Source organism: Zeus faber (assembly GCF_960531495.2).
Source record: "Zeus faber genome assembly, chromosome: 16".
Taxonomy (NCBI): Eukaryota; Metazoa; Chordata; class Actinopteri; order Zeiformes; family Zeidae; genus Zeus; species Zeus faber.
The window spans coordinates 3,181,844-3,195,453 of NC_137202.1; the positions used below are offsets into that span (position 1 = coordinate 3,181,844).

Genomic DNA, 13,610 nt, shown 5'->3' on the forward strand with positions numbered 1-13,610 from the left:
GATGAGATCAGTCATGAAATAGGTAGCTCAGGGCTCAAAGTCAAAGCTCAAAGTCAAAGAGGAAGACACTTATTATCCTCTCATCCCATCATCCACTGCAATGCTTTTCACCGACTCTTATCTGAAAACAGGACACGGATCTATTTCCTATTTCATCATCATCATCATCATCATCATCATCATCATCATCATCATCATCATCATCATCCCCTTTCCCCACTCTAATGAGAGAGTTTTAATGGTCACTGGGAGCAGAGGCTGTCTAATATGTGTACAAAGTGTATGAATGCAACAGACACACACACACACACACACACACACACACACCCTGTAAGTGAAGTGGCAGCGCAGTGGTGTCCAGACCTGTCCATTACAGTGGTGACAGCTGTGAGGGTAACCACGGTGACATGGAGTCCTGCTGTTTTTGAGGCCCTGCTCCCTAGCTATTAGCCAGCATGAGAACTTACTGTAAACTCTGTACACACACACACGCGCACACACACACACACACACACACACACACACACACACACACACACACACACACACATACACACACACAGAAAACACAGTGAAGAAGAAAGTACATCGGAGTGAAGAAAAGACATTTGAAATGGACGGAGGCAGGGAGGGGAGGCTCTCTGGGTCCTGGGTCTCTGGGAAAAGATTTCTCTGCATAGCAATGTGATATAACATAATAGATAATACATAATAACAGACCAACATAACAACCGACAGTCTAGGCCTGTCTATATACAGTATACCTGTTCGGTTCACTCTTGCAGTTGTCTAGTCTCTTGCGTCCGGCTCTCCAGTGTCCTTACCTGCCAGGTCTTGACCGAGTTCCTACTCTCTCGCTGTTTTTTTTTTTGTAATAAACCCTTGATCATTTGCTCTTATTCCTGAGTCTCCATTGTGTCCTGCATTTGGGTTCAGCAGACAGCACTGGTGACAGTATCGTAACAGGGGGAGAAGACGACAGCCGGGGGAGAAGACGACAGCCTGGGGGAGAAGACGACAGCCTTCACGAGGCCTCTCCTGTGAGTAGTGAGAAATGGTGCAAGACCAACTCACGAAACTAATGTCGCCAAAGAATCATCGAGCTGGCAGACCAAGGTACAAGCCAATGCCAAAACCAAGGCAGAGAACATCCTCTTTAGGACGGGCGGACACCCCCACCGTCGAAAACCAAGGTCTGCCGGTGCTCCAACTCAATGTCGAGGGCCTTACCATCGCAAAACTCGAAGTCATCAGGCATCTCGCCGATTCCAACAAAGTGGCAGCGGTCCTCCTGCAAGAGACACACTGGGTGTCAGATGAAAACCTCAAGCTTCCTGGGTTCTCCCTCGCTGGATCCATCCACAGCAAGAAGCATGGAATGGCAACCTTCGTCCGAGATGGTTTGAGCTGGGCAGCCACCAGCCAATCTCCACCTGGCTGCAACATCGAGTGGCTGGCCACTAAAATCCAAGAAACATCTGTCGTGAACGTATATAAGCCCCCACCAACAGCGCTGACTGCATCATCACTTCCATCCGTGACTGCTCCTGCCATCTATGCAGGTGACTTCAACTGCCAACATACGGATTGGGGTTACCAACACACATCACAGGATGGAGAAGCACTGAGTGAGTGGGCCTCTAACATTGAGGCACTACTGCTGTACGACCCAAAGGAGCCCCCAAGCTTCTGCTCTGCACGTTGGAACTCTTATACCAACCCAGATCTGGCCTTCGTCATATGCCGCAGTAACGACCTGAAACCGGAGAGACGTGTCTTGGACAGGTTCCCTCGCTCACACCACCGGCCATCCATCATCAAAGTACCATCCCTAGTACAGCCGGTAGCTGGCAAACCGGTCAGGAGATGGAACTTCAGGAAGGCAAACTGGCAGTCGTTTACGGTGGAAACAGAAAGAAGAACTGCTGGTCTCATGGACCCAGAAGCAGAAGACGTGGATGCTGCATACATTGCCTACTGTGAAGTCCTCCTAAGGGCAGCAAAGCACAACATCCCACGTGGCTACAATAAAAACTATATCCCGGGCTGGGATGAGGAGTGCAGCTGCCTGTTGCGCCAACACCAGCAGGCGATCACCAGGGAAGAAATGGACGCAACAGCAACAACCCTACTGCAGAAGCTGGATGACACCCGAAGGGCTAGGTGGACGGAAGTAGCGGAATCCATCGACTTCACCCACTCCAGCCGGAAGGCGTGGCAGACCATCAACTTGCTCTCAGGGAGAAAAACAACACCTCGTAGGTGTTCAGTGACTGCAGATGCTATTGCTTCCCAGCTCCTGAAAAATGGTCGCTTCCCTGATGCGGACAAAAACTTCGCACGACTGACATCGTGTGAGGTATCATCCCTCTCCAGAGCAGCCAGCGCTGATGCTAATCTCTCAGGAGACTTCACAGCAGCCGAGCTAAAGGCAGCAATTAAAAAACTGAAGCTGGGCAAATCACCAGGTCGAGACAATATCCACCCAGAGTTTGTTATGCACCAAAGTGAAAGAACATCTCAATGGCTACGCACATTCTTCTCATCATGCTTCCGGAGGTCCAAGCTCCCGAAGACCTGGCGCCGTGCTTCCATCATAGCCTTGCCAAAGCCGAACAAACCCGCCGAAGACCCGAAGTCCTACAGGCCCATATCCCTGCTCTGTGTCCCGTACAAGATTCTGGAGAGGCTGATCCACAGCCGCATTGAGCCAGTGGTGGACCCTCAACTCCCACCGGAACAAGCCGGCTTCCGCAGAGGCAGGTCAACGGTGGACCAGGTAACGCTACTCACCCAGGACATCGAGGACAGCTTCCAAGATAATGAGAAAGCTGGAGTAGTATTCCTGGACCTGACAGCCGCTTATGACACCGTGTGGCACCGTGGACTACACCTGAAACTGTTGAGAACAATCCCGGACCGGCACATGGTGAGATTTATTATGGAGATGCTATCTAACCATAGCTTCATCCTACAAACCAGCGATGGCCAGACCAGCAGGCTCAGAAGGCTGAAGAACGGTGTCCCGCAAGGCTCTGTCCTCTCACCAATGTTATTTAACATCTATATTCACGACCTGCCAGACACAACATCCAAGAAGTACGGCTATGCGGACGACCTGGCCATCATGCTTCGATGCCCAACATGGAACACTATGGAAGAAGGCCTCAACCGAGACATGGGCATCCTGGCAGACTACCTCCAGAAGTGGCACCTTCAGCTCAGCATGGGCAAAACAGTGTCTGCAGCTTACCACCTCTACAACCGGGAGGCAAGAAGGGAACTGGACGTGCATGTTGGCAACATCCGCCTGGAGTTCCAGCAAGCCCCCAAGTACCTCGGCGTATGCTTGGACCGGACGCTGTCCTACAAGCAGCACCTGGATGAAGTGAAGGCCAAGACAACCGCAAGGGTCTCGCTCATCCGCCGCCTTGCAGGCTCGACTTGGGGAGCTTCCCCCCAGACCCTACGCATATCCACGCAAGCCCTGGTCCTACCCGTAGCGGAATACTGTGCCCCTGCCTGGAGCAGAAGTCCACATGCGAACAAGGTGGATACTGTCATCAACAGCGCCCTCCGGATAGTAACTGGTTGTCTGAAACCCACCCCTGTGTCCTACCTGCCAGTCCTAGCTGGTATCGCCCCACCCAGTCTCCGACGGGAAGCAGCTACCCTCGCCCTGGCAAGGAAAGCCCAGAAGAACGACTGGCACATCCTACACAAAGCCACAACAACACCGGCACCACCATGCAGGCTCAAGTCTCGCCATCCTTACAACAAGGCAGCACAAGAGATGCTACAGTCGATCCCTGACGACTTGTCCAAGGACGCCTGGCTGGCAGCATCCTGGAGACAATCGTGGGAGTCAGCTGCGCCCTCCCGCATCCAACGATACATCCGGGACCCAGGAGGAGGTGTAAAAGGAGAAGACATGCCACGCCACCTATGGACCTCGCTGAACCGCCTGCGTACTGGCGTCGGGCGCTTCAAGTCCTCTCTAAAGAAGTGGGGCCTATCCGACAGTGCGTCATGCGAGTGTGGCGAACCTGAACAGACTGCCGAGCACATAATCACCAGCTGCCCCCTATACAGCCCACCCTCAGAAGCTGGCCTTTTTGACCTAGGACTGGAGACGAGGGCGTGGCTATATGACACTGAGTTGGCCATCTGATGATATACGAAAGAAGAAGAAGTATCGTAACAGAACAATCCTCCCCACCAAGTCTCCGCTGTCCACTGCTCCCGAGTCTCCACTGCCCAGTGCCCCCCAGTCTCTGCTTCCCAGCCCCCCCGAGTCACCGCCGCCCAGCGCCATTGGCACCCAGGGGGTCTCCAGCAGGCACGACCGGGACCAGAAGCAGCTCAGGACCATCCTGCAGTCGCTCACGACAGAGGGGGCCACACTTACTATGCTCATGCGAGAGCTGTCGCCATCGGAAACCGCTGCCTAGGTTCAGCCTGTTTCAGTTCCAGAGCTGACAGCCGACCCTGCCGAAAGTCAGCTTGTTCCGATTCCAGAGCCGTCAGCAAACCCTGCTGAGGCTCTGCCCATTCCGTTCCTGTTCTAGCGCTGTCAGCCACTCCTGCCAAGGCTCAGCCCATTCCTGTTCCCAAGCCGACGGCCACCTCTCCCGAGGCTTCTTCCGTTCCAAATCCGCCGATCACCACTCCCGAGGCTCAGTCCGTTCCTGTCTGTCTGTTTGTGTCTGTTTGTCCGCTTTGTTCGAACAACAGCATCATGGCGGTCACCTTCCTCTGCGTTGCAGCAACCTCAGCAGCAGCCTAGCTTTCAGCACCAGGTGCAGAAGCAGCCGCTCAGCTTCCAGGCTTAGAGGCAGCTCAGGATGCAATAGCCATCTGTAACACCAGTTTCTTGGACGGTTACCCGGACAGCTCAACCCGCCGACATCTGGCCAGACGTCCGGCAGTCCGCCCTCTCCGCCGGCTCCCAGCCTCTTGGCCGCCCTTCAGAGTGCCCTGCCTATGTCCTCCAGCACGAGGTTGGGTCGACCTCCCGAGGGGTCCCACGCCTTTGCCTGGCCTCCTGGTCGATCTCCAGAATGATTCCACCTACCTGCCCTGTTTGCTTGGGCAGCGTTACAGCTCCCAGGCTAAGGGGTGTGTTTTGCTCCCGGAAGCCAACATCCAGACCCCTTCCACCCACCATGTTCAGTTTTGCCCCACTTTTTATTTCCCAGCCTGTTCAGGCTGTGGGGACATCTGGCAGCCGTCCCTTTGGACGGTCCGGTTCTCTCTTGTGGTGTCAGATTGTCTAGTCTCTTCCACCCAGGTCTCCAGTGTCCTTGCCTGCCTGGTCCTGACCAAGTTCCCACCTCCTGGATTTTGGACTTACCCCTTTGCCTGCCCCTTTCGGATTGTTAGCTGTACGGACTGATCTCCTGTTTTTGACCCCGGCCTGTTTTTATCCCATTTATATATCCCATTTTTTTCTACAAGGTTTCTGTGCTGAAGATGGCTTAAAATAGTAACAGGGTCAAAGTAACAAGTTTTTAGCCTAGAATGAGCAAATATACAATATGTGGCTAACATACATAGCATTCATACAAATGGTGTGAGGACAATAATGACATTCTCATGATTTACCTAAAATGTATTTGAACAAAAATAAACCATTTACTTTCAAGCTATAATTTTTGTAACAGGGTTGTACTTTGTACTTTGTAAATATCACAATATCAGTGAAAAAAAAAAACAGAAGAAAGAATGAGAGAACTTACTTTACTTCTTTCCATGGCCTTCAGGAAGTTCAGATGATGCAACTTCCTGTTGAACATGTGACTTGTGGAATATTCCAAATATTTCATAGGGGTGAATGTGTTCAGGTAACAGGGTTGAGTGTGTATTATGGAAATGTTTTTCATAATCTATAATGAATTATTCTTAAAAGAAGATGTTTCAGGCATGATATATGAAATGGATTCACACAGTAATACAAAAATAACAAGATTTTTGAAGATTTTTAATGATTATTTCAAGGTAAAGATTAGTTATAGTGGGTTGGGACAGGCGAAAACTTTATTCATGTTTTAAGCTGTTTATCTGATACTTACATCCAGGTTGTTGTATAGGACACTTTACTTAGGTGTAAAACTATTTTACCTTTACTTTACATGCATATACAGTACATGTTATATCAGTGGGACACAAATGGCACCCCAATAGTGGAATCACGATGTGTGGGGAAGGGGGGGGGGGTGTAGATAGAGGCAGGCACTCAAGCATCTTACTCTTCCTGCACACCCAAAAAAAGCAGAGTGTGACCTTGGCTATTAGTCACCTAGCCGAAGGAAAAATGTCTGCCGGCTGAAACAGAGATAACAGCTCGTCATGGAGGGACACACATTGATTTTCTTTATAACACTAACATGGAAAGAAAATGGAAAAAAAGTGGTCGATTAATTTCTCTCTCTCTCTCGCTCTCTCTCGCTCTCTTTCACTCTCTCTCTCCACCTGCCCATCTGTCCTTCTCTTACTCTCTTCCCCTCTCTGTCAGAGTAAGAAGCACGCCAACAAGGTGCGCCTCTTCTACATGCTCCACCCTGAAGATGGAGGACCGCCGTCCAAGAGGCTAAGACCAGATAACCCAGTATGTGTGTGTGTGTGTGTCTCTTACATCAGCAGCGATGCTCTATATGTTTATGGGGGGATTTTTAAGGTAAAAAGCATTTCTATATAAATTATATATATTTATTTATAGCGCTCTCTGTGTGTGTTTGTGCTGTCCATCTTCTTCAGCCTAATCCTCTAATATGTGACCCAACACAGATTTTAGGTACTTTTGTTGCCGTTTCACTTTTTTATTTTTGTCATTTGAAAGTGGAGACCTTCAAAGAAAGGTGTGACTTATGCGAATCAAGCAAATGTTTTTTTTAGCTTAGGCTTGTTAATGACGAGGGTGCGGCAAACTGTGTTTCTGAGATAATCACCGTCAAAGTTTTCCCAACACTTGGCTTCATTCAGCTCGCTCCCAGAAGGCAGATATCTTGGAGGACCAACAGAACCACATGGCTACTTGACACCCTGCGGAATGGGGACTTGACACCCTGCTGAATGGGGCAATCTCTGCCCCATTCATTCTTGTGTTTTGAGGGAATGTTGAACAGCATCATCGACAAACAACATCTTTGTTTTAAAAAAAAAAGCTTTTATTTAACAGTAAAATTATACATGTTTTATAAAAGTTGAATTATTTCTGAGTTTAAAAGTGCGGACAACACAACAAATTGTACAGTCTGTCAATAATATTCTTCTTTGTATATCACCCTCGGTGTGTCATTTAATATATACATCTGCGTATGCGAAATATCTTCAAAGTTCTTGGCGTTATTATGTGGGGAATACCCCAACCCTACTCCAGCTACACTCGGAGAGCCTGTTTCGGGCTGCCTCTTTTCATTTTCTGTTCGCCCCTGGCTGCATTTGCAGGTGAACTTGAGAATCTTGTCCATTGCTACTTGTTCATAATCCGCATCACAAACCTCAGCAGACTTTATCACATCATCAACTTCTTCCGTTGTAACAACAACGAGCGTGTTGTCGGTCTCCTCCGGTGGTTCTTGAAAATGTTCTGTTTCATTGTCACATTCAGGTTGAAATCCGCTGTTTTAAATGTACTCCAAGTCCGGGATAATGGCGGTATGAGATTCAGCATCGATGTCGTTCTCGGCATGGCTGTCAGGGAACCAACTATCATCGCGGAAAATTTAGTCCAGTTCGCGCTGCTTAAACTGACTAGGATCTATCGCACTGGTCAGATAAAGGTCCGTGATATGATTTAGAGCTTCCTCCACCCGCATCTCGTAATCCAGAACAACACAGAAAGGAAAGTTTTCACAGACAACTGAAATTGAAGGCTCCTCGTCCTGTTTACGGAAGTGACGTTAGCTTTTCTTCTTTGCGTCTTACGCTGCCTACACAACGTATCCAGGTGTGAGTATAAAACACGTAAGATTTTAAGGTTGAACTCTATCACATTGTTTCACATTGTGACTTTACATCACATTGATTATGGAGGAATGATCTTCACCTGGAGAGCCGCTTTCCCATATAATCTAACGGGAATATTTAACTCGACAGTTTAACATTTACCTACTAATTATAAATCAAATATTCAAATATGTTGAGAGATAAAAAAAAATAAAAAAATCTGGAAAAATCAAAATTTCCTTCAAAAAAGGTTTTTTTAACTTATTTGGCGGCTCGTGGTGATTTCAGAAATAGGCGACAAGTCGGGTGTTGCTACGGGGGGTCACATATGGTTTTTCGGTTCATGTTCTCCCCTCTTTGTTTGTGTATTATGTGTTTTTGGGCCTGTGTACGTGTGTGTGTGTGTGTGTGTGTGTGTGTGTGTGTGTTGTGTGTGTGTGTGTGTGTGTGTGTGTGTGTGTGTGTGTGTGTGTGTGTGTGTGTGTGTGTGTGTGTGTGTGTGTGTGTTGGTGTTTGGAGATTATTGTCAGAGCATCCAGTGGAAGCAGATGCCGCCAACACATGTATCTGACTGCTGCAGTCCATGGCTAGGGAGGTCATTGTATTAGCAGTGTTATGTGTGTGTGTGTCGTTGTGTGTGTCGGTGTTGCGAGGTCTTTGCTCAGCTATTGCTGCCTATGCACAGTGTGTAATTAGTTGGGACGAAAAACACATAATAACACTTAATAGACAGCGGTTTAGCAGGAGCTTCAGCGCAGCATGGTCTGTGTGCTCGATATACCCAGTGATCCCCCAAAGCTCCGCGTGGAACAACTGACACAGGCACACACACACACACACACAAACACACACACACACACACAGACACAGACACACACACACACACACACACACACACACACACACACACACACACACACACACACACATGATTTCAGGGCTCAGCTGATGGAAAAATAAAGCTTTTCAAACATTGGCTGTCTCTTGCTGTGAGCTGCAGAGAGAGAGATATGGAGAGAGAGCGTAGGAGTGACCAGACTGAGAGAACAGGAAGAGTTTCTCTCTCTCTCCCAGCGGCACAGAGCCACGGCCAAGACCTTGAGGCTGGCTCAGAGAAGGACCACTGGATCGGAGAAGGACCACTGGCTCGGAGAAAGACCACTGGCTTGGAGAAAGACCACTTGCTCGGAGAAGGACCACTTGCTCGGAGAAGGACCACTGGCTCAGAGAAGGACCACTGGCTCGGGGAAAGATCACTTGCTCAGAGAAGGACCACTGGCTCGGAGAAGGACCACTGGCTCAGAAAAAGACCACTCGCTCAGATAGGGACCACTGGCTCTGAGAAAGACCACTGGCTCAGAAAAATACCACTGGTTTAGAGAAAAATCACTTGCTCGGAGAAGGACCACTGGCTTGGAGAAGGACTACTGGCTCGAAAAAAGACCACTGCCTCAGATAGGGACCACTGGCTCTGAAAAAGACGACTGTCTAAGAGAAAGACCACTAGCTCAGGAAAAGACCACTGGCTCGGAGAAGGACCACTGGCTTGGAGAAGGACCAAGCGCTTGGAGAAGGACCACTGGCTCAGAGAAGGACCACTGGCTCGGAGAAGGACCACTGGCTCAGAAAAAGACAACTCGCTCGGATAGGGACCACTGGCTCAGATAGGGACCACTGGCTCTGAAAAAGACGACTGTCTAAGAGAAAGACCACTAGCTCAGGAAAAGACCACTGGCTCGGAGAAGGACCACTGGCTTGGAGAAGGACCACACGCTTGGAGAAGGACCACTGGCTCGGATAAGGACCACTGACTGGGAGAAAGACCACTGGCTCTGAGAAAGACCACTGTTTGAAAAAAGATCACTTGCTCGGAGAAGGACCACTGGCTCGGAGAAGCACCACTGGCTCAGAGAAAGACCAGTGGCTCGGAGAAAGACCACTGGCTTGGAGAAAGACCACTTGCTCGGAGAACGACCACTGGTGCGGAGAAGGACCACTGGCTCGGAGACGGACCACTGGCTCAGAAAATTAAAAGACGACTGTCTCGGGGGGAAAAAACACTGGCTCAGAGAAAGACTACTGGCTCTGAGAAACACCACTGGCTCAGAGAAAGACCAGTGGCTCGGAGAAAGACCACTGGCTTGGAGAAAGACCACTTGCTCGGAGAAGGTCCACTGTTTCGGAGAAAGACCACTGGCTCAGAGAAAGACTACTGGCTCTGAGAAAGACCACTGGCTCAGAAATAGACCACTGGCCCAGAGAAAGACCACTGGCTCGGAGAAGGTCCACTGTTTCGGAGAAAGACCACTGACTGTGAGAAAGATCACCTGCTCAGAGAAGGACCACTGGCTCGGAGAAGGACCATTGGCTCAGAAAAATTCCACTGGCTCAGAGAAAGACCACTGGCTTGGAGAAAAATCACTTGCTCGGAGAAGGACCACTGGCTCGAAAAAAGACCACTGCCTCAGATTAGGACCACTGGCTCTGAAAAAGACGACCGGCGAAGAGAAAGACCACTAGCTCAGGAAAAGACCACTGGCTTGGAGAAGGACCAATGGCTCAGAGAAAGACCACCGGCTCAGAGAAAGATCACTTGTTCGTAGAAGGACCACTGGCTTGGAGAAGGACCACGGGCTTGGAGAAGGACCACAAGCTCGGATAAGGACCACTGGCTGGGAGAAAGACCTCTGGCTCTGAGAAGCACCGCTGGCTCTGATAAGGACCACTGGCTCTGATAAGGACCACTGGCTCAGAGAAAGACCACTGGCTCAGAGAAGGACCACTGGCTCGGAAAAAGACCACTGGCTCGGATAAGGACCAAGGGCTCGGATAAGGACCACTGGCTCGGAGAAGGACCACTGGCTCGAAATAATAGACAACTGGCTCGGAGAAGGATCACTGGCTCAGAAAAGGACCATTGGCTCGATGAAAGACCACTGGCTCTGAGAAAGACCACTGGCTCAGAAATAGATCACTGGCTTGGAGAAGGACCACTGGCTCGGATAAGGACCACTGGCTCAGAGAAGGACCACTGGCTCGGAAAAATAGACAACTGGCTCGGAGAAGGATCACTGGCTCAGAAAAGGACCATTGGCTCGATGAAAGACCACTGGCTCTGAGAAAGACCACTGGCTCAGAAATAGACCACTGGCCCAGAGAAAGACCACTGGCTCGGAGAAGGACCACTGTTTCCGAGAAAGACCACTGACTGTGAGAAAGATCACTTGCTCAGAGAAGGACCACTGGCTCAGAAAAAGACCACTCGCTCAGATAGGGACCACTGGGTCTGAGAAAGACCACTGGCTCAGAAAAATACCACTGGCTCAGAGAAAGACCACTGGCTTAGAGAAAAATCACTTGCTCGGAGAAGGACCACTGGCTTGGAGAAGGACCACTGGCTTGAAAAAAGACCACTGCCTCAGATAAGGACCACTGGCTCTGAAAAAGACGACTGGCTAAGAGAAAGACCACTAGCTCAGGAAAAGACCACTGGCTCGGAGAAGGACCAATGGCTCAGAGAAGGACCACTGGCTCAGAGAAAGATCACTTGTTCGGAGAAGGACCACTGGCTTGGAGAAGGACCACACGCTTGGAGAAGGACCACTGGCTCGGATAAGGACCACTGACTGGGAGAAAGACCACTTGCTCTGAGAAAGACCACTGTTTGAAAAAAGATCACTTGCTCGGAGAAGGACCACTGGCTTGGAGAAGCACCACTGGCTCAGAGAAAGACCAGTGGCTCGGAGAAAGACCACTGGCTTGGAGAAAGACCACTTGCTCGAAGAACGACCACTGGTGCGGAGAAGGACCACTGGCTCGGAGACGGACCACTGGCTCAGAAAATTAAAAGACGACTGTCTCGGGGAGAAAAAACACTGGCTCAGAGAAAGACCACTGGCTCTGAGAAAGACCACTGGCTCAGAGAAAGACCAGTGGCTCGGAGAAAGACCACTGGCTTGGAGAAAGACCACTTGCTCGGAGAAGGTCCACTGTTTCGGAGAAAGACCACTGGCTCAGAGAAAGACTACTGGCTCTGAGAAAGACCACTGGCTCAGAAATAGACCACTGGCCCAGAGAAAGACCACTGGCTCGGAGAAGGTCCACTGTTTCGGAGAAAGACCACTGACTGTGAGAAAGATCACCTGCTCAGAGAAGGACCACTGGCTCGGAGAAGGACCATTGGCTCAGAAAAATTCCACTGGCTCAGAGAAAGACCACTGGCTTAGAGAAAAATCACTTGCTCGGAGAAGGACCACTGGCTCGAAAAAAGACCACTGCCTCAGATTAGGACCACTGGCTCTGAAAAAGACGACCGGCGAAGAGAAAGACCACTAGCTCAGGAAAAGACCACTGGCTTGGAGAAGGACCAATGGCTCAGAGAAAGACCACCGGCTCAGAGAAAGATCACTTGTTCGTAAAGGACCACTGGCTTGGAGAAGGACCATGGGCTTGGAGAAGGACCACTAGCTCGGATAAGGACCACTGGCTTGGAGAAAGACCAGTTGCTCGGAGAACGACCACTGGTGCGGAGAAGGACCACTGGCTCGGAGAGGGACCACTGGCTCAGAAAATTAAAAGACGACTGTCTCGGGGGGAAAAAACACTGGCTCTGAGAAAGACCACTGGCTCAGAGAAAGACCAGTGGCTCGGAGAAAGACCACTGGCTTGGAGAAAGACTACTTGCTCGGAGAAGGTCCACTGTTTCGGAGAAAGACCACTGGCTCAGAGAAAGACTACTGGCTCTGAGAAAGACCACTGGCTCAGAAATAGACCACTGGCCCAGAGAAAGACCACTGGCTCGGAGAAGGTCCACTGTTTCGGAGAAAGACCACTGACTGTGAGAAAGATCACCTGCTCAGAGAAGGACCACTGGCTCGGAGAAGGACCATTGGCTCAGAAAAATTCCACTGGCCCAGAGAAAGACCACTGGCTTAGAGAAAAATCACTTGCTCGGAGAAGGACCACTGGCTCGAAAAAAGACCACTGCCTCAGATTAGGACCACTGGCTCTGAAAAAGACGACCGGCGAAGAGAAAGACCACTAGCTCAGGAAAAGACCACTGGCTTGGAGAAGGACCAATGGCTCAGAGAAAGACCACCGGCTCAGAGAAAGATCACTTGTTCGTAGAAGGACCACTGGCTTAGAGAAGGTCCACGGGCTTGGAGAAGGACCACTAGCTCGGATAAGGACCACTGGCTGGGAGAAAGACCTCTGGCTCTGAGAAGCACCGCTGGCTCTGATAAGGACCACTGGCTCTGATAAGGACCACTGGCTCAGAGAAAGACCACTGGCTCAGAGAAGGACCACTGGCTCGGAAAAAGACCACTGGCTCGGATAAGGACCAAGGTCTCGGATAAGGACCACTGGCTTGGAGAAGGACCACTGGCTCGAAATAATAGACAACTGGCTCGGAGAAGGATCACTGGCTCAGAAAAGGACCATTGGCTCGATGAAAGACCACTGGCTCTGAGAAAGACCACTGGCTCAGAAATAGATCACTGGCTTGGAGAAGGACCACTGGCTCGGAAAAAAAGACAACTGGCTCTGAGAAAGACCACTGGCTCAGAAATAGACAACTGGCCCAGAGAAAGACCACTGGCTCGAAGAAGGACCACTTTTTCGGAGAAAGACCACTGACTGTGAGAAAAATCACTTGCTCAGAG

The 13,610-nt window shown here is 50.1% G+C and overlaps 1 protein-coding gene across 3 annotated transcripts in view; it reads left to right on the forward strand.

The window, feature by feature from the left end:
• The window catches only part of LOC307242698 (zinc finger matrin-type protein 4), a 95,329-nt gene that overhangs the window by 15,108 nt on the left and 66,611 nt on the right, over positions 1 to 13,610 (forward strand). For all 3 annotated transcript variants that reach the window (XM_080017240.1, XM_080017241.1, XM_080017242.1), the window contains one exon: positions 6,515 to 6,607. In XM_080017240.1, the coding sequence (XP_079873366.1) occupies positions 6,515 to 6,607 (93 nt within the window). The remainder of the gene's footprint in view (positions 1 to 6,514; positions 6,608 to 13,610) is intronic.